Source organism: Ceratotherium simum, chromosome 19 (genome assembly GCF_057802395.1).
Source record: "Ceratotherium simum simum isolate JZ-2026a chromosome 19, ASM5780239v1, whole genome shotgun sequence".
Classification (NCBI taxonomy): domain Eukaryota; kingdom Metazoa; phylum Chordata; class Mammalia; order Perissodactyla; family Rhinocerotidae; genus Ceratotherium; species Ceratotherium simum.
In genome coordinates, this window is record NC_141918.1 from 12439981 (window position 1) to 12467468 (window position 27488).

The 27488-nt window shown below is 37.5% G+C and overlaps 2 protein-coding genes across 8 annotated transcripts in view; one reads left to right on the forward strand and one right to left on the reverse strand.

Annotated features, from left to right (window-relative positions):
• The window catches only part of RARS2 (arginyl-tRNA synthetase 2, mitochondrial), a 60138-nt gene extending 40841 nt beyond the window's left edge, over positions 1-19297 (reverse strand). For 2 of the 3 annotated variants that reach the window (XM_087443864.1, XM_004422104.3), the window contains exons 1-2: positions 19195-19297; positions 3634-3707 (exon numbers count right to left, since the gene is read on the reverse strand). In XM_087443864.1, the coding sequence (XP_087299990.1) occupies positions 3634-3707; positions 19195-19230 (110 nt within the window). In that variant the 5' untranslated portion in view covers positions 19231-19297. Of the gene's footprint in view, positions 1-3633; positions 3708-12781; positions 12857-19194 lie in introns of all 3 variants that reach the window. The other variant, XM_087443865.1, reaches the window with a different exon arrangement.
• A 96-nt stretch (positions 19298-19393) lies between these two features.
• ORC3 (origin recognition complex subunit 3) overlaps positions 19394-27488 on the forward strand; it is a 58913-nt gene continuing 50818 nt past the window's right edge. For 4 of the 5 annotated variants that reach the window (XM_087443862.1, XM_087443859.1, XM_087443860.1 and 1 more), the window contains exons 1-3: positions 19394-19467; positions 22766-22820; positions 26749-26846. In XM_087443862.1, coding sequence (XP_087299988.1) covers positions 19444-19467; positions 22766-22820; positions 26749-26846 — 177 coding nt within the window. In that variant the 5' untranslated portion in view covers positions 19394-19443. Of the gene's footprint in view, positions 19468-20977; positions 21105-22765; positions 22821-26748; positions 26847-27488 lie in introns of all 5 variants that reach the window. The other variant, XM_087443863.1, reaches the window with a different exon arrangement.

Sequence of the window (27488 nt, forward strand, 5' to 3'; positions counted from 1 at the left end):
GACCCAAGTTCATCTGTCAAGCAGTGCCTGTGTGATCTTGGGCATGCTGCTTAACCTCTCTTGTACTTCAGTAAAATGGTGATGATAATGGCACCTACTTCCCAGTGTTCCTAAGAAATTAAGTCCTGGTAAAATAATACTAGTTCCAGTTCTTATGTTAGATAAAAGTATTAAATAGTACCAGTACTGAGCCCTGGAAAATTATTCTGTCTGTAGTTCTTCATATACTGGCTTGGTTGTGGAACTGTACTCTGTTTCTTTTCTAAGACTATTCTCTAATGATTAAATTACAATTCAGTTGTCTAAAGATGAACTTCAGTTGTGGAAACTCATATGAGGTTTCAATGTATTTACTGTATTTATTCTTACCAAAGGATTCTGATAGCTTAGTCAAGTATTTGTGCCAATAATATGGGAAATGGAAGAAAGCAGTTTAACAAAATGGGAATAACATACAAAGCAGGACAGGAATAAACTCACAAACAGACAAAGATTTTTAAAAAATTAAATTAAAAGTAAGTAACAATATTAATTGAAATTATACAGATTTGAATATATCAAAGACTAAATTATGACTTGCAATACACAGCTAGGATACTTTATAAAAGATTTAATATGACCATAAACCTATAGGATGGCTCTTGAACATCCAGGAAACATAAAGATATCACGTGATTTTCTGTAGATAGTTCTAACAAGATTATGAATAGTAGGAGGCATTGATAATTTTACTCTAGACATGAATAATAAACTAATTCAATTCAATTTTAAAATTTTATTATCTCATTAGAATCCCAAATATTTCCAATTAGTTTAGTGTTAGAAGGACAAATAAAAAAATCACCCTTTTAGTCTATTAACAACAATTAACACCAACTTATTAAACTAGGAATATTTAAAACATGAATTCTGAAATTATATGAAGGATTATTTGCCAGTAAGAAAGACCCAAAAGAGAAGTAAATGCTTCAGGGAGGTGGGAAGGGATCAGCCAGACTTGACCTACTTCCTAGTGTTCCCTTTGGGGAGCTTTTAATTATATACCCACAAGAAACTTTTGCTTTGCCTATTTAAAGAGATAATTATTGAATGAGAATTATGTTTAAAGTCAGAACTGAAAACAATCTAAATGTCCATCAACAGGAGAGTATTATTAAGCCATTATTACAAGCTATATTCACAAAAAAAGAATCATGTTAAGGCAAAAGGGTTCAAAAATTATAAATACAGTGGTTTTATAGCTACTATTTTAAAAGGCTGCAAGACATATTCAAAGAGAAAAATATAAAAAATATACCAACTTGCTAACATCAGCTGTCTTACTATAGTAAGATTACTGGGAATTTTTTTCTCTTCTTATTCTTCTATATTTTCTTCAATTTCCTGAAGGAGATTATCTGTTCTGCTTTTGTGATAGAAAAACAAGCTAATTAAAAAAAAAACCTTTTGGGCTCCGCACCTGTGGCCTAGTGGTAAGTTCGGCGGGCTCCACTTCATCGGCCTGGGTTCGGTTCCTGGGCACAGACCTACACCACTCATTGGCGGCCATGCTGTGGCAGCGACCCACATACAAAATGGTGCAAGACTGGCACAGATGTTAGCCCAGGGCGAATCTTCCTCAGTGAAAAAAAAAAACTTTTAAAAAGACATAACATCTAGACTATGAAAAGAAGTAGTTATCAAAATAATCCAGTGTGAAGGAGAGGGATAGGGTTATGGATGAAACAGAACTGGCTGTGTGCCAATGCTAGTGAGTGATGGGCACACAGGGGTTCACTAAACTATTCCCTCTACTTTCATATTGTTTATAATTAAAAAACAGTTTAAAAAGCAATAGATACTTTCCCACTACTTCTGAGGAGTTGTTGTGGTGTTAGAGTGAAATCCATAAACATGAGTACTACCGGCTTATAACAAAGTTATTAATCCTGTTCACTACAATCAACATTATATAGGAATTCCATCATAGTTGAAAATATAATTGAGAGAATTAGGAGAATTGAGCAAACTGATTCATATTACATAAAATAAACCACATTAACAAAAATAATATTTCTTAATTCTCCTGGCACTTAATAGCATTTTAGAATGAAGTTAGAAATACAGAGCAGTTAGGCTTCGTCTTGGTACTGTAAAGGATACCTGGGTTTATTATGGCAAAGCAGTAGAGATTCCCTTTGTTTTAAATAAGTTTAACATGAAGAATTTTAGACTTGTAGTCTAGAAAAATTCTGAGGCCCTTCCTAATATTTATTTTCTACAAACCAAAGTCTTAGTATTTCAGATTGTTAAGGTAGAGCTGCCCAAAGGAGCTCCAGGCAGGTCAAGGAAATCCTATTCAAAAGGTGGGCCAAGATAGTTCAGCTTAATAAAGACCTTTGAAACATCAAATAAAAACTGAGACATTCCATTATGCAGAACGTCATTTACAGATTCTATGAAATAGGTAACTGGTCTAGAACATTACCTCAGTTTACATATAATTATGAGGTCCCTTGGTCAGTGGTTGCACTGTTCTTGGAACTCAATACAGAGGAAGTTGCAGCAGGCCATTTTAGAGGTGCTCTCTTTTATAAGGCCATATGTAGCCTTTCTCTTCCTTTTCTACTTATCTCTTTGTCCCATTCTGAGAACAAGAATATTCATCCTACTCTATCTTAAAGTCCTGACAAAGTTAAGAGGACAAAATGACGTAAAGACATATGGTACTGATAATTATATCTTTACATCTTTCTAAAGTTTAGGGCTTAAAGGCCTATTATATAGCTAATTTCTTGTCATTATTAATTGACTGAGAGGGTATTTTATCCAAGTATTGAAGTTTTCCACCCAAATGGTAAATAAGTATCAATTAGGATGACCAAACTCACAAAGAGACAGACATCTCCCTGCATCCAAGAGAGCAACTATGGATTATAGGTAGTTTTAACCAATAGTTCTCTATCACTGGGAGTCCTCAAATGGAAACTCAAAAAAACAACAAAACAACAACCCAAAACACAAAAAATCTAGCAGGTAAATATGGTACAATAGTATTCAAGCATCAGATGAATGAAGGGATCTGTAAGATGCCTTCAAAAACCCTGAGATTCTTGGGGCCAGCCTAGTGGCATAGTGGTTAAGTTTGTGCTCTCCGCTTTGGCGGCCCCGGGGTTTGCTCCCAGTGCAGACTGCACCACTCATCAAGCTATGCTGTACCATATACAAAATAGAGGAAGACGGCAACAGATGTTAGGTCAGGGCTCATCTTCCTCAGCAAAAACAGGAAGATTGGCAGCGGATATTAGCTCAGGGTTGAGCTTCCTCACAAAAACAAAAAAAAAGATTCTAAACACAATCTTAGTTCTTTTATTTGCTGTTACAGAATTAACCTCAAACCTCATTCCTAATTTTTCTTAAAGACTTTGACATAATTATAGTTATTAGCATAAACAAACACCAAAACAATCAACATGACAATACTAATATATTCTGCCATGTCAGAGTACCTAACATACAGACTAATTTTATTATTTAAGTCAATGGGAATAATAAGTTGAAAATAATGAACCATATCATATGGTTAATTCCAAGGACTATTCTACAAATTGAAGAGTAATAATTTTTTGTTGTTACAAATATATTATACTTAACTCTTTTTTTGAAATTGGAACTGCAGATATTGACTTGATCAAGTTTTCTGGAGGAAGATCCAACACTCTGGAAAGCTAAAAATCAAAAAGAACAAAACAGGGCAAGATTGTTAATACATTTGTTCCAGATTCAATGGAATCCTACTTAGCAACAAAAAGAATAAACTATTGATAATATGAATGAACCTCAAATGCATTATGCTAAGTGACAGAAGCTAGACTCAATTTATGATTCAATTTATTTGACATTCTAGAAAACCCAAAACTGTAAAGATGAAGAATAAATCAGTGGTAGCCAGAAGTTGAGGGTGAGGAGAGGGTTTGACCATAAAACAGCAATCAGAATTGTTCACCAAAAAGGATGAATTTTACATTTGTAAGTTTAAAATAAAATTTAAAAAATGTTTTATAAAAAGAGAGAGGATGAATCACTAAGGGACCAAAGATAATACATTTTTTATTCATTCAAAAAGTATTTATTGAGTGAGTACCTACTTTCTGCAAGGCACTGCTCTGGGTGTTGGAGATATAGTGGTGAACAAAACACACAAAAATCTCATGGCACTTAAAAATAAACAAACAAGCAAACAAATAATGGGGGGGGAAATCTGATCCCCAAGCCCTATTAAAGGTTTACTCATCAGAATAGCAGGGTTGGATGCGCTTGTATTTTTTTTCTGGTGAGGAACACTGGCCCTGAGCTAACATCTGTCGCCAATCTTCCTCTTTTGCCCGAGGAAGATGGTCCCCAAACTAACATCTTGAACATAAGCTATCTAAAACCAGAACCTACACCCAATTCCTATCTACATCCTTTCAACAAGAAATGCATAAAACAAAATAGTGAAATAACAGTATAGCCATAATGAATTTAAAAATGTCTTCATTTTGGGCCGGCCCCGTAGCTTGGCGGTTAGGTGTGCGCACTCTGCTACTGGCGGCCCGGGTTCGGATCCCAGGCGCGCACCAATGCACCGCTTCTCCGGCCATGCTGAGGCTGCGTCCCACACACAACTAGAAGGATGTGGAACTATGACATACAACTATCTACTGGGGCTTTGGGGAAAAAAAAGGAGGAGGATTGGCAATAGATGTTAGCTCAGAGCCGGTCTTCCTCAGCAAAAAGAGGAGGATTAGCATGGATGTTAGCTCAGGGCTGATCTTCCTCACACACAAAAAAAAAAGTCTTCATTTTTCTTCCCCATCTCCTCCATCTTTATGCAGCCACTGCAACAGACAAGCCATGGTTGTTGAGTTGGGAGAAAGCAAAGGGACTGATGGGGTAAATAGGAAAAGTAAAGAATGTAAGAAGAGATTAAGGAGAACTCTTCAGAGGTATTAGAAACTGTTCAGAAGGAGAGGAATAAAACTAACATAATTGTCTCCTGATTAGTAATAATATTTCTTCTCCCACTGTCAGAAGAAATCATTTGTTGAATATCATAAATGCAAAAAAAAAAAAAAGGTCAAAACTTGCAGACCTGGAGCTGTCATCTATCTTTAAGATGCTCTGTACATTTCCACTTTGATCTAGTATGTGTTGATTTTTAAATTTAAATCTCAGAGTACAATCATAATTTTTTACTTCTAGTCTTTAGGAAGTGCATTGCTACATCCCCTAAGAAAAGGTTATTTCCTTAGGACATTTTCCCAGGAGTGGATAAATAAATATTTCCAAAGTATTTACAGAATAAAGGCTGTAACAGTTCATGTTTATACTACAAATTGTTCCTGCCAATAGATACATCAGTAAAAAAGGTTCTATTATAATCTCTCTCAGAAAAAAAAACAAGGATTCAAATTCCAGTTCCACTTTTACTAGCTATGTGTCCTTGTGACAGTCATTTAACATGGGGGGCCGGTCCCGTGGCGTAGCAGTTAAGTGCGCACGCTCCGCTGCTGGCGGCCTGGGTTCGGATCCCAGGCGTGCACCCATGCACCGTTTGTCAGGCCATGCTGTGGCGGCGTCCCATATAAAGTGGAGGAAGACGGGCACAGATGTTAGCCCAGGGCCAGTCTTCCTCAGCAAAAAGAGGAGGATTGGCATGGATGTCAGCTCAGGGCAGATCTTCCTCACAAAAAAAAAAAAAGGAAGTCATTTAACATGAATGAGCTTAAGTTTTCACATCTGAAAAATGGAGATAATAAATCTATTAAATAATAAACTAGGGCTCTTGTGAGGATTAAGAAAAATATGTCACACAAGCATGTAATAAATAGTATTTCCTTCTTCCTTTAAAAGGTTTTATTTTGACATAACATCTCCCAGACTTACCCATAACCACTAAGATTTTCTGCCTAACTTAAATAAAACTCTCCTGAAAAAAACTTAGTGATGAAGGTCAATTTTAAAGCATTTCAGCTGACAAATAAGTTGTGACCTAGGTAATAAAATGTTTACATCAAAGGAACAACACAGAAAAAATTATCTTTCTGATATAAACTAAAAGCTACTTAAAAATTCTTTATTTCTTTTATTATTATATCTCATTTGCTCCAAATGGACTCTGAGGGAGCTTAAACATATAAAAATAAAATGAAGATACAAAATTATACCAGAAAACCCAAGCTAAAGATAGTTAGTATGCTTCTTGGCAACCAGGGTACAAAGGGCCTCTAACTACACAGCATGCTTCACCTAGTAATAGATCCAGCAAGTCAGCAGGAATACACTCTTCCTACAAGTAAATTCTAAGACCAAGTTATATTCACATGAAGATCTGAATACCAAAATAGAAAATATCTTCAATAGTAGTTTTACAAAGGCACAGAAGCATTCTTACATGATATAAATTAAAAAATCAAAAAGAAAGGGACTAGGGGGACAGAAGGAATGAGGAGTTATTGTTTAAAGATTTTATTTATTTTATTTTTTCCCCCCAAAGCCCCAGTGGATAGTTGTATGTCGTAGCTGCACATCCTTCTAGTTGCTGTATGCGGGACCCGGCCTCAGGATGAACGGAGAAGTGGTGCCTCGATGCGCACCCGGGATCCGAACCCGGGCCACCAGCATCGCAGCGCGTGCACTTAACCACCAAGCCACAGGGCCGGCCCGGAGTTATTGTTTAATGGGTACAGAGTTTCTGTTTTGCAAGATGAAGAGTTCTGGAGATGGTTGGTGGCGACAGTTACACAACAATGTGAACGTTCTTAATGCCACTGAACTGTACTATTAAAAATGGTTAAGATGGTCAATTTCACGTTATGTGTATCTTCCCACAATTAACAACAAAACAAAACCCAAAGAGAAAGAACTCTGGGATAAAATAGTGGAATGAAGCCTTCTTTACATAATCGCCTACTTCCCAACTCCCACTCAATATCAAATTAAAATGAAAAGGAAGAAAGAAAAGAGGGAGAGGAGAAAGGAAGGAATGTAAGTAGTAAATAGATAGGTTGGTTGGTTCTCCAGCAGCAAATACACAGGAAAAGCATAGCCCAAACTTACAAACTTCAAAAGCGATAGCCAAGGAAAGATATAGCAGATTCTGGAGAGGAATGGGGAAGGCCTGTTTGGCAAGGCTCCTAACTTGAATTAACAATTCTCATTAATATCCCAAATCTGGAGAGAAAAAAATTGAATGAATTCCATTATTTTTTCCATCTATGACTGGGAGATGCTACACACCTGTGGGAAAGAATGATTAAAAGTGAGAAGGAAATTCCAGGACTTTCTAGCAGAAGTGAAGATTCTAGGGCAGCACACCAAGGGCCTCCCCAACGGAAAACACAATACATTCTCCAGTTACAGGGAGCAAATCTTGACATGGTGTTGATGGGCAGTAAGAATGAGAGGAGGAACTTTTATAGGAAGATGAAAAAATATCAGGGCTGGCTAGCAAAAATTTAATAAGCCAAGTCAAAGTCCAGGAGTAATGTGTACAGGTCACCATGACCTACCGGAGAGACAAAAGAGGAGTGGAAAGCTGCAGAGTTTACATGTTTCCAACGCAAAAGCGAGGGGAGCCAAGAACAAACCTGATATGGAGAGTAAAGAAGTCACTCATACAACGTGTCAGCAAATAGGAAATCAGGGCAGAGCTGTCAAGCATGAGCAAGATGAAAAAGAACAAGCATGACAAAGAGACAAAGAAACTGAAAGAGAGATCAAGGGACAAAGTGAAAGAGAAAAAGACAGAATGGAAAGAATGTGGCATACAGGAGATCAAAGAACTCTGTCTAAAAGAAAAAACATAACCTAATGAGTGCAAAGACATTCTTCACAAGAGCTTCAAGATTTGGAATTTTTAGGAATGTGAATATAATAAACAAGAGCTAAAAGACGAGATGGAAAAACAACAGAGTGAGATAGAAAGGGAGTTTAAAAATAAAATAAATAGGGGCCAGCCTTGTGGCATAGTGGTTAAGATCGCGTGCTCCACTTTGGCGGCCTGGGGTTCACAGGTTCGGATCCCAGGCATGGACCTATGCACCGCTTATCAAGCCATGCTGTGGCAGGCATCCCACATATCAAGTAGAGGAAGGTGGGCACGGATGTTAGCCCAGGGCCAATGTTCCTCAGCAAAATTAAGAGGACTGGCAACAGATGTTCACTCAAGGCTAATCTTCCTCACCAAAAAAAATAAATAAATAAATAAATAAATAAATTGATGATCAAACATTTTTTATTATAGAACTAATAATTAAGAAACATAAAGGAAGACAATAGCCATAACTGAAAATAAAAGTGTGACACAGAAGGGCTAAGATAATCAGAGAACACAGATTTTTAAAACCGGGGATTAAATCAATCATAGTAAAATAAATAAAACTGGGTACAAGATAATCCAGCCTTAGGATAACTGGTGTCCCTAAAATACAAAAAGAAGAGCAGCAAAGCAGCAAGCAGACAGGAAGATAGGTAAATTCGTTCTCCAGTGGCAAATACATAAGGACAGAGAGACAAAGCCCAAAGCCACACTCTTCAAAAAGGGACAGCCAAAGAAAGACACAAAAGATTCTGAAGCGGAATGGAGCAGCCTTGTTTAGCAGTGCTCTTGCCTTGGTCTCACTTAACAGAAGCCATAGAGATGAATCAACAAAAGCCAAGAAAAATAAAAAGTATTCCTAGATATATATCTTGGCTCCCCCTAAAAGCAGGGCCTGAGAAAGGGACTGTGTGCAGGTAGTTTATTTGGGAGGTGACTCCTGAGGGCAGAAGCGACAGACTGAGGAGAGAGAAGGAGAAAAAGTTACAAAGAAGACTGTGCTATCAAGGTCACTGCTATAGGCAACGGGGACTTAATTTCCATGGTCCTTCCTAAGAAGCATACACAATGTCTACCAAAATTGTCTATCCCAAAACAGGAAGCAGGAGCTTCCATCCCCCACTGAAAGAGGGCTGTCCTTGAGGGTATTAACTCCACCAACACTTGAGGTGAGTATGGGCAGGGACCAGCAAGCTTCAGAGAGGATGAGGTGCTGCTGGCAATAAGTGAATGGAAACACACGTGAAACCATTCACGCAAGTGGCAGCTGGAATCAGAGGTGTGATCAAGGTGATGGGAAACAGGGCATAATAGTCAATAAAAGGAAAATCATCCCTGAAATAAAGAAACAAATCTAAATCCTGTTGCAAGGGCATACCATTCAGCAAGGAAATGAAAGAATTAGACCTCCATGCATCATTACGGATAAATCTTTTTTAAAAATTGAAGCAAACAAACAAGAAAACCCAAGTTACAGAAGGATAATTACAGTTTGATTATCACTTATAAAAGTTTAATGACTTGCAAAACAATAGTATTTAGGGATACACTGATAGGTAGTAATCGACATGCACAGATATGATAAACACAAAATCTCCTATGTGAGTAAAGAGAGTGTGCAACCAGGGATGGGTACCCAAGAGATTTTAATAGTATTTGTAATAGTTTATTTTTCAAGCTGGGTGATGGGTACATGGATATTAACTATATTCTTCTCCTCAATTAAATACTTTATGAAAAAAGACAAACAGAGTCTACAGATCAAAATAAATTATTATGTCAGGAAAATATAATACATAAAATTCAACACTGAGATACATCCTGCTTAAGTTACTAAATTCCAAAAATAAAGCACCCAATCAAGAAAACTCCAGGAATGAAACATACTTTACTTTGTAGCCATGTTACTTAATCACAAAGAGCATGATCTGTTTAAAGCAAATAATTTAGCAATGATAGTATATAGGACTAGATTCATCCACTGGAGAAGTTGCAAACTGGTATTTTTGTTTCACTTGCTCTGTTGTTTTTTAACTTGAATGAGTTGCCAATGTATGAAAACAGGAAATTTTACGATAACATTAGATCGTTGTATGCATATGCATCTGTGGCATCAGTCTTCTGAAAATTTAAAATCAGAACTTAAACAATCTGGTGTTATTCTTTTATTTCTAAAGTGAAGATTTTTGATATTATTTCTCAATCTATTATTTTGATATTATTTCTAAACATGTTAATTTTGTACTAATTAAACTTCCTTTTGATACTTGTAGGATTATTTTGTCATAATTTCTTGAAAAAAACAAAAATAAAGTTAAAAAAAATAAAGCACCACGAGCCCTTCTTGAAAAATCTACTTATAAAGAAATTCAGCCAATTAAGCCATACATCAGGAAAAGGATTTCTGGTAAGCATCTTATCCAATTCAATATAAAAGGAATAGAAGACAAGTTGTGCAGCTGTGATTAATAAACAGACTATAAGTATTACAAACTTTGAGTGAGAAAGTTACCCAAACAAATTAGGAAAGGTAGAGGAAACTTATACCAACTACAAGAGTGTCCTCATCTCTCATGGCAGGGGTTGATACTGTTTAAATTTGAAACATCAGGATTTTTAAAAAACACTCCAAATTGTAACATTCTTCATAATCTCTTTTCTTAATGGTAGAGGACTTATTTAGGAAATACATCAATAATTCTTTGAATTGCACTTTGATTTCTTTTTCTTTCATTAAATTCAAGCAAAACTATGTTTAATAGTTTTTATTTAAAATAGCAATTCGGTTATGGGTACATGGGGAATCATAATACTATCATATTTTTAGTAGTTGGACATTTTCCACTGTAAAACTTAAAAAGAAAAACGCCTCAAAATAAAAACTCATTACATACAGCCCAATTTTGATAAAAGGCATTATCTATCCAATCTATCCAGTCTTCCTTATTTTTTTCTGCCTGTATATCTGCAATGAAATACATCTAAAATAAAGGTCAACCAATGTTAAAAATGATGATTATTTATGGGGCAGGTTTTTTATTTATTCTTTGCACCTTTTTGTATCGCTTAATTCTTTACAGTGAACAGGTATCATTTTTGCAAAATCAGAAAGATTTTTTCTTTACCAAAGCACAACTTTATAAAAGTACTGTTAAGGAATTCCTACTGAAAATTAAGCAGTATGGTTCAGATACATAGTTTTTTGGTTACCTAACTTCATGTGGGGCTAAAGCATTCACCTAGGGTAATGGATAATAATTAGGTCCACCACACCAGGAAGCCCCTGGGGTGGTAGTGGTGTGGAGAGGGCGTTCAAAATACCCCGTCCTCAGAGATTCTAATAACAATGACCAATATTTATTGAATGTATAAAATGTATCAATCCTAAGCACTATATATATATTAATTCACTGAATTATAATGCAAGCCTATAAGGTAAATAATTTTTCAGATTTTACAGATGAGGTACAGAGAACTTACACACCTATCAGGAGACAGGCTGGTAAATCCACTCGTCTTCCACCGTCAACGTTCTTAATCACTATACCAGTGGTTCCCACACTCTGCTGCACATTGGAATGACCCAGGGATCTTTAGAAAACACTGATGCCTGGCTCTCACGTGCAAACATTCTGATTTAATTAGTACAGGGTGTGACCTGGACAGCAGGATGTTAAAAAGTTCCCGAGTTGATTCTAATGTGTAATAAAGTGTTAGGACCACTGCACTTACACTATTCTGCCTCCAGATTGTCCCTGGTTAGTGGTTATCAAGCCTCAATGAACATCAGAATCATCTGATGATATTTAGAACTTCAAGGCCCCTACTCCACCCCAGGTCCATGGGCCTGGGCTTAGGTATTATTAATGCTTCTCAGGTGATTCCAGTCTGTAGACAAGGCTTGTGGACCACTGCTTAGGGAGACACCAGCTGCCTCCCACTTAACAATCAGTGCCCAGGGTAGTGAAGGTTTTTAATTAGAGGTGTATCTTTCAAATGGGTGAGGCAAAAAAAAAAAGAAAAAAGTTAAGAACCACTGTCAAGTGGTCAAATGTCAGAGAGCATGGTTTTTAATTCACCTACATTCTCATAGGTTCAGAACTATTCTGCAAATAAGAAGACTGTCTCTGAGATTGGATTCGGTGCTTTCTCTGATGGGAACGTGACCTATGTGTTTCCTTAGCTACCTTAGGATTTTTCTTTTTTCCCCTTCAGGTAAAGGTGTTTCTCTTGGCATTGGGCTTCATCTAGGACACCACAGGTATATACAAGGGTCTATTGATAACTATTTGCTTGTGACCTCAGATTGTTGAAAGAAAAAAGTTTTATAGAATAAAATATGCTAAAAGTTACTCAATGAAAATGAATTAATAAAAGAAGACTACAACAGTAAAGCTCAAAGAAGTAAAATCACAAAATTAGGCACAGTCCTTGAGAAATAAACTAAACGACTTAATACAATTGAATGAGGAGGAAATCTGAGGTTGAAAGCAGGGAGCATTTCTTAAGGGAGTAACAAAAATAAAAATCCACAGGGTCGGCCCTGTGGCTTATCGGTTAAGTGCGCGCGCTCCGCTGCTGGCGGCCCGGGTTCGGGTCCCGGGTGCGTATTGGCACACCGCTTCTCCAGCCATGCTGAGGCTGCGTCCCACGTACAGCAACTAGAAGGATGTGCAGCTATGACATACAACTATCTACTGGGGCTTTGGGGAATAAAAGGAGGAGAATTGGCAACAGATGTTAGCTCAGAGCCGGTCTTCCTCAGCAAAAAGAGGAGGATTAGCATGGATGTTACCTCAGGGCTGATCTTCCTCACAAAAAAGATAAAATAAAAAATAAAATAAAATGGTAATTAAAAAAAAAATCCACATATGCCAGATCTGGTTTGAGAAACTAAGATTAGAGATTCTAAGACATAATATAATAACGGCTAATGCGTACCGAGTGCTTACAATGTACCAAGCCTTAGATTTGGGTACCTAAGATCAGAGATTCTATCTTTGGCTCCCAGGGTACCTGGTAGGAGAAAGCACATTAATTAATCAGCTTGTGGGGAGTCCTCAACCATTCCTTTCCCCAGCACATAGGCACACATGATTCCTACCCCTAGTACCCAGGTAGTGAACACAAAACCAAAAAATATCCTATCAATCTGGCTCTAGACAGGTGCTAAATTCAATTAGGAGCTAAACTTGCCAGGTTCAAGATCAAAGTCTCTGGTAATTTCATAAAAATCCTGATTTTGCTAATGAAAAAGAGATCTATATGCTTTAGCAACCAGACACATAGGTGGCGGAACTGACATCTTATTTTTATCCATATAATACAGTCTACAAACCATGAGTCTTAAAATTCTTAAAAGGTTATCAATCACTCTTCCAGATCTTAAATTACTCAACCTGTCAATCACCCCTGGTTATTCCTCACTTCTGACTCTAATATAACCTCTGTGTTTGGCACCAACAGCCAATGCACAACCACTCCAACATTTGCAGAGACTTCCTTCAGGTACAGGTCTGGATTAGCTCAAAGACTCAAACAAGAAGCAAACAAGGTGAAATTTCAGGGTTCAGAAGAGAACTTCCCAAATGATTTGGAGGGCAAGTTATTACCAATTATCTTTACCAATGAAAGAAAGTTAGCACAGGCTTGTAGATGTTGTGGTTTTCACGAGGAACTGAATGCTGATGGGCCTGTGAGAATTGGTTAGAAGCAAAGTACTCACATAGATAATTAAGTCGGTCCTGTTGTTCACTTGAATGTGGATGAGTATCTTCTCAGCATAAATATTTCAGCTTAGGATTAGATGACAATAATTGGTCAACAAGTTTAATTGCTCCTAGGGGCCATACCTGAAATCTGACAATAAAACTCATCCGCAGTCAAGGAGGCCTGTCTTCTGGTCACTGTTAGCATACATCTCCTCTATCAAGTTAGGTAGATATAAGTTAATGAGGAGAGCTTACACCATTTGAAATGTACTAATTACATAACAACTAAATGCAGTTTGTGACTCTATACTAGAAAAAAGGCATTACTGAAAAACATCAACAAAACTGGCATGGACTATAAATTAGATAAAAGTATTTATCAATGTTATGTGAATCTAGTAACTATACTGTGGTTATGTGAGATAAGCCTGGTTCTTAGGAAGTAAACAATTAAGTATTAAGAGGTTAAGGAGCATGATGTATGAAACATGATACAAATGATACAGGAAAAATAAATTATATAGATAGATATAGAGAGAATAATGAAGTGAATGTGGCAAAATGTTAAATACTTGGCGAATCTGGATAAAAGGGATATGGAGTTCTGCTATTATCACAACTTTTCTGTAAGTTTCAAATTACTTCAAAATTAAAAGTAAAAAAAAGAATTAAAATGAACCAGCTGAATTTGTTTTAAACTTACTATCAAAACCTAAATGAAAAGGAAGTGGGAAACAAATCTACATTCCTTCGTATTTCTGAGCTAGCCATAGTGCTGAACATTTTACAAAGGTTATTCTACAGAATACAAAGAATTCCTGCTTTGAGTCAAACAGGTTAGTAGTTCAACTCTATGATTTTGTAGCTGGGTGACTTTAGGTTATTCTTTTCATCTTTCTGAGTCTCAGTGTCCTCCTCTATAAAATGGAGATAACAATACAAACATCATAGGATGACTGAGAGGAGTAAACGAGATGATAATATCAAGTATGTACATTTTATGAGCATACCACCACACTAAGTGTTGGGAGACAAATCTCTACGGGACCCTTAGTTTCTGCCTGTCTTGTAAGGCAGAAACTGCCTTTATTTCTGGACTGTCTTTTCAAGGATGTTTGTATAGTCAACAGATTTGTAAGACAGAAATAGTGTCCCACTCCAGAGCAAAGGGGAACATGCTTATTGCCCATTATAAAAGACTCAGGGTTCCTCTCCTATGCTGACACAAAATAACCAGTAACCATTCTATAAATAAGAGAGACAAGGTGAGTTTTATTCGTGCCAGGGTGAGGATTATAACCCGGGAAGGCAGTTTTCACAAAGAAAGAAAGCATTCTAGAGAAGCATGGTTTTCAGTACAGTCTTATACCTTTTTAGAACAAAGAACATACATTAAACACACCCAGGATACACATTCATCATAGTTTCAAAGAGGTATTCAGTTGCAAATAAGGAGGGCAACATGACCCTCATGTCCGGGAAAGGGAACTTATCTTCAGGAGTACTAATACTGGGCATTCCCCATAGGGTGTTCTCGATCGGGCACTGTAGGAGAAGCATGCATTCTTATCTTCACAGAGTGCATTCTTTACTTTAATCATTAAAGCAGATGTACAATGTATGTTTGATAGGCCATAAGTCAGGCTTCTTTGGTTCAAGCAGAATCCATTTTGAACCAGAATAGCTACCCCATATACCTCAATATGTGAAAATCTCTTGTCACCTATATAACACAGCATACTGCCTGAGCAGGTATAGTGTGACCCTCTTCAAATGGCCCTGTGAGAAGGAGAGAGGCTTGGGAACTGACACAAGAAAATGTTGATACCCTGGCTAATGCTCTTGCTGTGAATAATAAAATCCTTTTCTCTCATCCCGGGGTCTCACATTTTCTGCCACCATCCATGGAACTGTGGGAGACTAACTTGTAGGGTAAAATCACAAACCCCTCACAGTTCCTGACACTAAGCACTTTCTATTAACATTATCTCATTAAATCTCATCAATAGCCCTGTAAAGTTCAGCAAAACACTGCATGGTACAAGTAAGGTATTCCACAAATAGTAGTTATTATTATCTTCATCATCTTCATTATTAATTCTTGCAACAATCCTGTACACTTAGAATCAATACCATCATCTTATAGCTGACAGGTTAACTAAGCTGCCAAGAGTCAGTCAGTCACATAAATGGCAGGGGCTGGGATTTAATCCTTTCCACTATTACCACGTCATCTCATAGCTTTAAAATTATGACCTCAGTTGGTGAAACTAAAAACTTGGTTATATCACAACAGCTATTCATTCTTCAAATATGTATTAAATACCTTCTATGTTTCAGGCACTTTGCTGATTCTGGGGAAATAATAGTGAATAAAACATGTTCTCTGTCTTTATGAAACTTATAGTGGACACATACACCAAAACAAGTAAAAGTAAATAAATAAATAAATAAAATAATTACTAACTCTTATAAGCATTATGACGAAAGCAAACAAGGGACTGAGATAGAGAATAACCGGAGGACATACTTTTCAAACTACAGGTTGTCAGTTGGGAATAAATTGAGTGAGTCCCAATCAGCATTTTTTGAAAAATGAAGTAGTATAGAATAGCAGAGAATGCACACACATTATGAGGTAAGCACTGTTTTGTGAAACTTCCATCTTGCATAAAGGGTCCTGATATAAAATGCATTTCCTTTAGGCATGGGGAATAATCTATGCAACAGGAATGTAATGGGAATGGAAAGACCTTGCTGTGTTGGAAAAACAGAAAATAACTGTGGCTAGGATCCTACAGAAAGAAGGGATAGAGTGGCGTGAATTGAGATGGCAGAGAAAGACATTACAGTTCTGCTGCAGTTTGTGCAATGTAGTTTTAAACAGATAAGTGACATGATTTGAGTGACATTTTAGAAGTCCCTTTCCTGTACCAGGAGTATGGATTGGAGGGAGGGCAAGAATGGAAACAGAAAGACCCATCAGAAGGCTGCTGTAAACAGGTGATGTAGGTGATAATAGTAGCTTGGTTTGGGGTGGGAGAATAGAGGGGCAGCAGCGAGGAAAAAGAATGGATGGATTCAAGATACTATATTGAAGATTGAATCAACAGGACTTCCTAAAGTGAGGCATCAGAGGCATACTCTAAATTTCAGTCACATCCAAATATTGTGGCTCCATGAACATACTATGTTCTTCCATGTGTGTGTCTATGCACATGCTCTTCTTGGAATACACTACCCCTCCCCAAGCTCTCACCCCATTCACTTGGTCCACTCCTACCCATCCTCCCCAACATCACCTTTTCCAAAAAGCCTTCCCTGACACTTAGCAGCTGTCTTCTCCATGTTCCCTTAGCACTTCACACATGCTTCTAATACAGTGGTTACAGGCTGCACTGCAATTACCTGTTGACATAACTGCTTCACAAGTTAGTCTGGAGCCATTCCAGGGCAGAAACCGTATTTTATTCACTTTCAACCTTGGGACTGATGACAGTGCTTAGAAAACTGCAGACCCACTAATCAAAGTTTGCTGAACGAAAGTGCCATTTCATGTAATACTTCACTCCTAAACTAGCAAAGGGATCCTCATTCGTAAAGTATGTATTGCACATACTTTTACTTATCCTTATTTCAGATCATCCCTCAATGACTCCACATTCGGAGAAACGTATTTGCTTAGTTTATGTTGCTATACAAATCTATTAGATTCTGTTTAACGATCAGATTGTGCTCCTTGCCTTCACAAACTAAACAGCATAGTGAATAAGAAAGAGCTGATTTTGAAGTTAGATTCTGTTCATAAACCAACTCTTCAATTTATTGACCATGTGGCCTTGGTAGGTTATTTAATCTCTGTGGATCTCAATTTGCTCAATTGTGTAATAAGGTTAATACTTCTATGTCATAGGGTTGTCATGGGGCTTAAACGTCAACGTAAAGTAACTAGCACAAACATACACTCAACACATATTAGTTCCGGTTTCTCCAACTCACCTTCTTTACAAGGAAGAATATAGCCCTTGCAAAACTAAACACAAAATGTTTCTGGTCAAGGCACTATGTTGACCTAAGGGCTAAGAATGGAAACCATCTTATCTCTCCACACACACAGTGCCTGGACACTGAGGTCCAAAACTACCTACCCTGCACATAGTTGACTGTCTACATTAAAATGACTTTATTATTTCTTTGTCTTCATTAGCATAACTTTATTATTCTAGGAGACTCCTGCTCAGACAAATAACTTCATTGTTCATTACAGGGACTTCCTGAAAAATCTATCGATTCTTCAATAGAAAGCATCAACAGTTTATGCCCTAAGAGTCCTTGTGCTCCTCGCCTTGCACTTGCCATCAATCTTAAAGCTGCTAAGATCAATATGCAATGCTAATCCAGCCATCTCCTCCACTCCTCTGCCCTCTTACCTTCTGTCACTGAAAGACCAGCCTTAAACCACACTTCAAATTCTCAGTAAAATCGAACCTTGCCTTCTCAGTCAGAGACACTACCAAAACTCTATCGAGCTGGTGTTCTTCGCTACCCCAGTAAGTCATCAACTCAGCTTTGTCTTATCAAAAGATCCAGCAGTTATATTTGGGAAGCCAGCATTGGATAGGGCAGTACATCTACAGGCATAAAGACAAGGCAGAGGGATTTCCCCACAAAAGTCCAGAAATACTGTAAAAATGAACTAAGGGAAATCACACACCAAAATACCGGGCCGGCCCCATGGCCTAGTGGTTAAGTTTGGCGCACCCCGCTTCGGTGGCCTGGGGGTTCAGTTCCGGGGCGCCAACCTACACCACTTGTCAGCCATGCTGTGGTAGCAACCCACAAACAAAATAGAGGAAGACTGGCACAGATATTAGCTCACGGGGACTCTTCTTTAGCAAAAAGAGGAAGATTGGCAAAAGATGTTAGCTCAGGGCGAATCTTCCTCAGCAAAAAAAAAAAAAAAACAAAAAAGCCACCAAAATATGTCCACTAATATATCCATTAATAAAGAGGAAATGGATTTGTCAAGACTACAATAGAAAGTTTTGCTGCAAAATTCCATAGGTGGCCGATGCGTCCTAAAAATTATTTTTAAGGAATTATTTAAACTTATGTTGCAGTGTTTTATTCCATTCCTCATTACAGAGCTATTCAAATTTGACTCTGTATCAAGAAAAACAGTCTCATGTTATCTTTGGGGTTACCAAAAATAGTGTTAGGACAGGCAGCCAAAGTGATTGCAAGAGAAATCACCAGTTTTTAAATTATATCTTTTCGAATAAAAATTCAGATCTATCATCAACTTCACTAAGAGTAAGGAACACTAATTTCTATAGGGTCTAAACACGGCCCAGTGATTTTCCACCCAGGTAAAGCACACAAAGCTGTAGGGTGGGAAGGAGTTAGGGAAGAACACGTGCCTTTCAAGATTTACTTTTCACCCTCAGAAACTGATCTGGGCCGCACGCCCGACCCTCCACGGGTATGCCTCATCAGCTCCAAAGAAGTGGGAGGCGGCGGCAGAACCCGGGTTTCCGCGGAACCCGCCTTCCCGCTGACTGAGGACTGGCCCGCAGCGGTGAAAGGGCTTCCGCGTGCCGCGCTCCGCGAGGGCCCTCCTTCTGCCAACTCCCGGGTCCGTACCTGACAGGCGATAGACCTGCGGAAGCCACACGCCATAGCCCACTCCACGAAAAGCGTCCTAGCACACTACTCTGTTGCTTCGCCCTGCCCTCCTCTGCACGCCCCGCCTCCGCGCGCAGGAAGCCCGCCCCGGAAGGTGCTGCCAGCCAATCACGGAGCCGCGTGGCCCGCCACTAACCTCTGCCCTGCTGCCGCGAGGGCACTCGGGAAATCCTGAGTGCGTCTGGAATCCGGCGGGCCGTTGGGGCCATGGCCACCTCTTCGGTGTCCAAGGTACGTGGGGGGAGGCGCCCACCAGGGCTCCGCCGCCGCCTCACTCCCTTTCGAAGAAGGGATAAACCGGAGGTTGCATAGGCCTCGGTGTACCGGCTCGAGGGGAGGCAATGGCGGGCCGAGCTGAGGCTTCTTGGGTCCCCAAGCAAAGTTGGCCTCAACTGGAGGTCTGGAGCAAAGACGCCGATCTGCTTTAGTGGTCTGGCTAGGAGGATTTTTTTTTGGTGAGGAAGATTAGCCTTGAGCTAACATCTGTTGGCAGTCCTCATCTTTTTGCGGAGGAACATTGGCCCTGGGCTAACATCCATGCCCATCTTCCTCCACTTCATATGTGGGACGCCTGCCACAGCATGGCTTGACAGGCGGTGCACAGGTCCCCACCGGGAATCTGAACCTGCACACCCTGGGCTGCTGAAGGGGAGCGCGGAACTTAACCTACCACTCTGCCACCGGGTGGCCCCAGTGGCTAGGAGGATATTTGAGTTCTAGTTTGTAGAGGTCGGATGCTACGAAGATGTGCCCCAGTCTTCTCTCCTTTTTCCTTCTCATAAATATGTACTGTGCGCTAAGCACTCTTAGGTACTGATATAGTAAACAAAAATAGATTGTTTCTGCGCTCAAAGACACTAAACACAGATAAACTGATGATCACGAATTGTGATAAGTGTTAGCCAGAAAGTTCTAAGTGAGAGAACAGAAGAGCGATATAAACCTAATATAGATTGCCGGGGGTCAGCGTAGTCCTTTTGGAGAAAGTGACATTTTAGCTGAGACCTGAAAAATGAGTAGAAGGTAGTCAGGCAGAAGATTGGGGGGCAGGGGCACTGTTCTAGCAGAGAGAATGGCATGTTCTTTGGCCCAGAAAATAGAAATAAAATGGCATATTAAAGGAATTGAAAAAGCAGTATAATCAGAGTAGAGATAGAGAGGGAGCATTATGAAAAATGAGAATGAAAAAATGGTGTAGATGTCTGTGTGTGATGAGATCATATAGACCTTCTCATTTGGGCTGCCTAGATGGCCAGGAATTGCAAGACATGATATTGTAGTTGCTAAGAAGATAACGCTAGAGCTTTTATTATCCAATGTGACAGCCACTACCCACATGGTATTTAAATTTGAATCAAAATAAAATAAAATAAAATTGAAAATTCAGTTCCTCAGTCACACTAGCCACATTTCAAGTGCTCAATAACCACATCTGGTCATGGCTGCCATATTAGACAGCTCAGCTATATGACATTTCCATCATTATCGAAAGTTCAATTGGACAGTGCTACTATAGACCAAGTAAAGTAAGACCTTTAGTAATATTATGAGTGCAACACGAAACCCCTGAAGTTAAGCTGGCTGTTAATCTGAGAATGCAGGTGAAGAAGCTGCAAAGACATTTCTCCCTATGTTAAAACAGTGGATTAATGAAGAAGGCTATACCATGGATCCAATTTTTAATTTCAATGAAATTAAATTTTTTTTAAGCATTCATAAATATTAGCTTTTATTCTTTCAGAGGATTACTGTGAGGATCACATGAGATAATCCATCTGAAAGGGTTTGTGAAATCATGAAGACTATCTTAATGGCAGTGCCTTCCAAGACTACGTATCAAGGAGGAACTACAAGCCATAGGGTTTAAGGTTAGAAAGGATTGACTGACTGTGATGCTAGATTTAACTATGCTAGTATTTTTATTAGGCTTGGTACTGTTTTTATTTTGCCCTGGTTATAAAGTTCCATAGGTTTTGAGTGATCTCTCCCCTAATCTTTTTTGTTGCATAAGCCTCTCTTATTTTTGTATATCTTGCAGAATTGTGAGATTTTTCTTTTTTTTAGGAAAGCATTTATGGTATTATAACAGAAATGCTTGTATTGAGATGATTATGAAGGAAACTTACATAAATAAAAATCTTTAAGGACTATTTCAGGAGTTCATGGAACTGCCAGCTTTTTTTTTTTTTTTTAAATAACCTATCTCAACTTCCCTTTCCTTGCCATATTTTCTGGCTGTTGGCTCTCCTCCTAGACTTCTTCCTCCATCTCAAACACCATCACTTGATCAGCTGTTCACAGTGGTTAACCATATTACTACCACTGCCATATGAGGCTCCATTCCTGGCACTCTTCATCTCTCACTCCTTCATAGCTCCTTTTCCTTTACTGAATTGCAGGTGGATATAGAAAAGAGGCAATGACAAGCTTGTCGTGGTACTATGATTTTTCTAAATATGTATGCATATTTCAGATAGTTCCACTAGTTTGTAGATACAAGAGTATAAGGCACAATTCTTATAAATGGCCCCTTTATATTTGCACAGCTGTCTTTAGCACTATCCTGAGATGACTTTTTCTAGGTATATTTCTTTCATTTTCCGTAGAAATGGCAATCTTTAAGAAGCTATCCATGATGCATGGCTTTAGGATTGAATTAACATAGAGCCAGTAGCTTGGGGGCTGTGTATCACTAGTCAAATAATAATATGAAAATAAATGTAGCTAGAAAATTAACAGGAAAATTACTTGGCAAGCATTCATTCATTCCATATACTGATGGCCTAATGTAAATGTTAACACTATCCTAAACATGGGGGAAACAATTACGAATTAAATGCAGTCTGCTCTGAAGGTGCTTACAAGCTACTTCGGGAGACAGACCCATAAATAACTATGATACACGATGAGAGTGATTTAAAACAAAGCAAAATAAAGATATTCATGTACTCTGATATCTCAGGAGGAGTAATTCTGACTACAGAATTGGGGAAGGTTTCCCAGAGCAGATGAGTTTGAGTGGAACTTTAATGGATAAATGAATAAGGGTTTATCAGATGAAGAAAGGTATGTAAAGTGAAACAATAGCCAAAATTATCTATTTCCTGTCAAGGATCTAGATACTTGGAGTTTAATTAAATAATAAATACTTCTTTGAGATGGGAGATCTATTTTCAGTCTTCTTGATCTTCATTTTAATCTATATAGCACTTCATTTTAATCTAAGTTTTATAAAAAATGGAACCGTTCTGGGTTTAAATTTCATCAGCTTTTATTTTCTTTGTCTCTTAGATCAGGTCCCAAAGAGCAAAATCAAAGATGAACATCCCATGGGAAGGAGGAGAAAGAAATGGGTAGTCCCCCTGTTTAAGATTTTTCTTTCTATAATTCAGATAGAAGAGATGTGATTTCTTAGCACTTTAAAGAAACATCTTCTTTTTTTTTTAAATCTGCTTATCCATAAAATACTTAGTTAATCAGATTTGTCTGCTCTTTGGCTTTGACTTTATGCTTGCTTTCTTTTTTATAGGGCTGCTTTGTGTTTAAGCCAAACTTCAAGAAGAGAAAGATCTCTGTGCCAATAGGTAAGATGTCTTATTATCATATTTGTTGGTTTTCCTCCCCCAAGTCTTAAACTTTAAGAACTAACCTAACCCTAATTGAATTTAGTAATTCTCTTGTCTAAGCTTGGCTTACTTATCATGTTGATGTAGCAGTTGTGTTCTGAGGTGTAGGTCAAAGGGATAAGGGTACACCCCAGCGTTCTAATCTAAAAGGGAATCCAAATATACCTTCAAAAGGCAAATGGTAATGTAAATTTCCTTCAAAGGATATGTCACTATGTTTTAAAAGAGATTGTCTTAAAAATCTCAGTGGTTTCCTGGGGTGAGGTAGGGGGAATTGACTGCAAAAGGGCAAGAGGGTCTTTTTGGAGTGATGGAAATGTTCCTTAGATTGAGGGGGTGGTTATATGAGTGTATACTTTTGTTAGGACATATCAGACTATTAAAATGGGCATACTGTTTGTACATTATACCTCAATAAAATTAAATTATTAAAAAAGAAGATACTGTCTTCACTTTATTTATCTCCAGGTATCTATTTAGTGATCAAGTTAAGAAGACTTGACTTCTTCAAACAAATCACAATATTACTGTCAGTCAGAAAGTGTTTATTGCACTGGTTCTCAATTGTGGCTGCACACTAGAATCACTTGGGGAACTTTTTAAAAAAGAAAGTTTTTTTTATTTTTCTGTACCCTTCACCCAGTTGTCCCCAGTGGTAATATTTTGCATTACTATAGTATAGCATCACAACCAGGAAACTGACATTGGTACAATCCACCGACCTTACTCAGATTTCAATTTGGGGAACTTTTTAAAGACACCAATGCCCAGACCCCAACCTAGACCAACTGAATCAGAATCTCTGTGAGTGGGACCCAGGTGTTGGTATTTTTTAAAAGCTCCCCACGGGCTTATTGAGTATTTACACTCTATATTCAGCACTGCGAAGATTAATTCCAGTGGAAAAATTATGACAGGGAATTACGCATACTCATGCACTAGTTTTGAATTAACAAGGAAAAGCTGAACTATACCATTGTTTGACTAAGGAAATAAATAACTTGAATATATAGAATAGGATTTTTCCAAATCATGACATGATGCAGACCATAGGGTATTAATCCTTCAGTTTGAGACTAGCTAGATAAGAGGCCTCTGCTCAAGGATATGACCTGTGCTCGTAATAAAATAATGGTTCATACTGAGGGGAACAGAGGGTAGAAAGTATGACTTAGGATAAGAATCTAGTTTCTCATTAATAGAGGAATAAAGAGTGATCTTGAGCTTTATACCCTTGTAAACTTAGTCTCAAGGAAACCTGAAGCTGTCTGTATTCCTTGCCCTCCTCCCCCCCAAAAATGAAAAGTGTCAATGATGGACTCTTAAATAGTGAAGAATAGCTACATTAAAATTAATTTATTTTTAAGTGATTGACTTATGAACAAGTTTCTTTAATGTTGGAGATTGCTAAACTTGACTAGAAATAGTTCATTTTCAGAGAAAATTCAGGACTTCTTCCCCCATTATCCATGAAGGATACATAGCATGAAATGACATCTGATATCATCAGCAATGTAATTGTAACTAATCAAATTGCTAACATTTATTGAGTGTTTATTATGTGCCAGACTATTTCTGATCACGTTATATGTGTTAATTTGTTTAAGCCTCTCAGCAAACTATGAGGAATGTGTTCTTTTTATCTCCACTAAAATGTATGAGGATACTTCATATATAGACATAGAACTTTCTCAGTGATGGTGCTAATAAATAAGTAGCAGAGCTGGGATTTGAACCTAAGTTGTCTGATTCCAGAGCCCGTGGTCTAACAGTTACTTGATACTGCCTCTCATAATATGAGGCAAGTTTTTGCTTAGAACTTTTTGTATTGAATTTCAACTACAATTTATTAAAATTTGTTTAAAGTTTTTAGTATTGGTAAACCTAATGTGTATAATCATATAATTTGAACTTTGCTTTAGAAGTACATTAAGTTTGTTTTTTTTTCATTGTGGTGATCTAAGAACAACAGATACCATTATAATATAAGAATCTTAGAGGTATTGACCTTGATTATAGACAGATGGAGCAGTAACAAGGAAAACATATCCAGATTTTAGCACTTGCCTTCACTGGCTTCAATTCTTGAAACAGATTGCCTGACGTAGTAGGAATATGCTCTGCGTTTTGCCGACCGTCTGTCCCCTGACTTGATGCTTGGGCGTATACCTAAGAGAATCCTAGAAAACAACTGGGCAGGAACTGGCGGGCGGGGCAAGACAGAGAGATACTGGCGGCAGCACAGGCCCTGTAGGAGATGTTCACACTGAAGTGAAGCACTGTGAGTGGGAGCTGGAGGGAACCTGACGACAACAGTGACCACTTACATTCTTCAGGTCCTCTCAGTGCTTGTTTGTATTTTACTTACCTGATCTAGAATGACTGAGAGAAGTCATGGTAACAGGTTCAAGTGCCCTAGTGCTGTTGTTTCCCAATTTCTAACAGTTTTTTCAAAACAGTTACCTGTTTTGATGCAGTGTTATTCAGCACATAAAAAGTTCATGTCTTGATTTGCCGCTTTAACATTTTACTATGATTTTATTCATTATCAAAAGGAAATGACTATTTTTGTTCTATATGAGGTTACCTTGTTATTCTGTTCTGTCTCTTAGTAATATTGTATCTCCTTGCTTTTTTTGTTTGCGTTTTTATGCTATAACCTTGTCTACCATTTTACCATATGATGACTTCAGTATATTCTAAGGTTTGACAAAATTAGAAAATCAATATTTGCTAAAACCTCTGAGTCAACTGTGGGACTAGAAGGCAGCTTCCTTAACATGAAAGAGAATTTCTATGCCAAATTATCAGTTAACATTAAAACTTGATGATAGAATACTAGCAGCATCTCAGTAAAGTCAGGAACAAAATAGGTACTTTCACAAATATTTTTTAATACTGTGAAAGTTCTAGCTGTTAGAATAAAATACCTAGCAGTAAACAACAAGAAATATGAACGAAAGTAGAAAACTATAAGGAAAAGGTAAAATATTTGATTAAATGAAGAGACTTGTAATGTTTTTGGATGTGAATTTTTTAACATATTAAAAATGTCATTTCTCCCCAACTCAGTAAGTATTTAGACAATAAGGGCATCTCAAATCAGTGGGAGAAAGGATGGATTATTCAATAATTGATTGTTTTTCAAACTGAAGGTTATAACTCAAGTGTGAGTCATGAAATCAGTTTAGTGGGTCATGATAGTTTTAAAAAACAATAGAAAACATTTGCTATCACATGATAAGGATAAGTATTGTTTGTGGGCCTTTTGTTTTTGTTTCTGTTATATGTATTTGTGTTGGATTATGATGTAAAGTGTATTTCTTAATGTGGATCATGGTTTAAAAATTTTGAAAACCACTGCAGTAAATGGTATTATGAAAAATGGCTATTTGGAGGAAAACATTCAAAAAGGATATTAAATAATGCAGACTAAATAAAAGGTTAGGCTAAACTATGTCAATCAAACAAAAGAACAAAAATTGTAGTAAGAATCATTTAATAAAGGTGAATTCAAAGCAAATATGTGAAGTAAAGTATATAAGGCCTTAGAACAAGAACAAATAATGAAAATAAGTTAATGTTAAATGTATGTCAAACCAAAGCCATTTAAATAAATAAAAACTGTTAGAAATTCAAAAGTAAATAGTAGAAATACAATCTAAAAATTAAAGAAGATATTTTTAATTTTATACATACAATTAATATAGTAAAAATATAAGCTATATAAAGAAAATTAAGGATATTGAATGTTACCTCTCTCCAAATAGATATATTTTTGATATATGTAAAAAAATTCAACCCCATCACTTACTGTGTGACTTTGCACAGAGATTTTCTCACTTTTATGAAAAAGAAGCTGACTTATTTCTTTCTGTGTTCTTAGAGGACTATTTTAATAAAGGGAAAGATGAGTCTGAGGACAGTAAGCTTCGATTCGAAACTTATCATTTGATATGGCAGCAGATGAAATCTGAAACTGAGGTGAATACTTTTTTTAATAACTTAACATTTCTCTAATATGTAAATCTAATGTTTGTTTCTTCCCATCTTCCCTTCCATCAATTTACAAGAGTATTTATGAAATGTAAATAGTATTTGTTAACCGTATCTGTATATGGTAAAAAAAACCTTCACATTCCAAGTATTAAGCATAGCTTCAGGTACCAGAACATATGTTTATAATGATAGCTGCTAAGGCAAGTGGCCTTTTACATATCCTCACAGCTTTTAAGTGGTGACACTAAATTGTCCATTCAGTTATACATATTAAGAAATCAAGCTATTTCTAAACTACTTGACTCCCTCATCCTCATACCCAGTTACCATGTTCTTTATATTCGATCTTTGAAAAATTTTACCGCCATAGCAAAGTCGTAGCTCTAGGGCCAACATCTTGCCCAACAGTGTTGTATTTTTTTTGTTTTTTAATGCCTTTTGGAGGATTATGATGCACTCTCCAGTTTATTACTGCTTCCCACCACTCTTATTGCTTTACACCTACTGACTTTGCTTATTCGTGAATTCCATGTGACCCTTGAAGTTATTTGAGTTCGTGGTTTCCCGTTTAGACCCCCTTCATTTCTTAACCTGGATTGTCATATCCTCCTCACGTCCCTGCCTGTG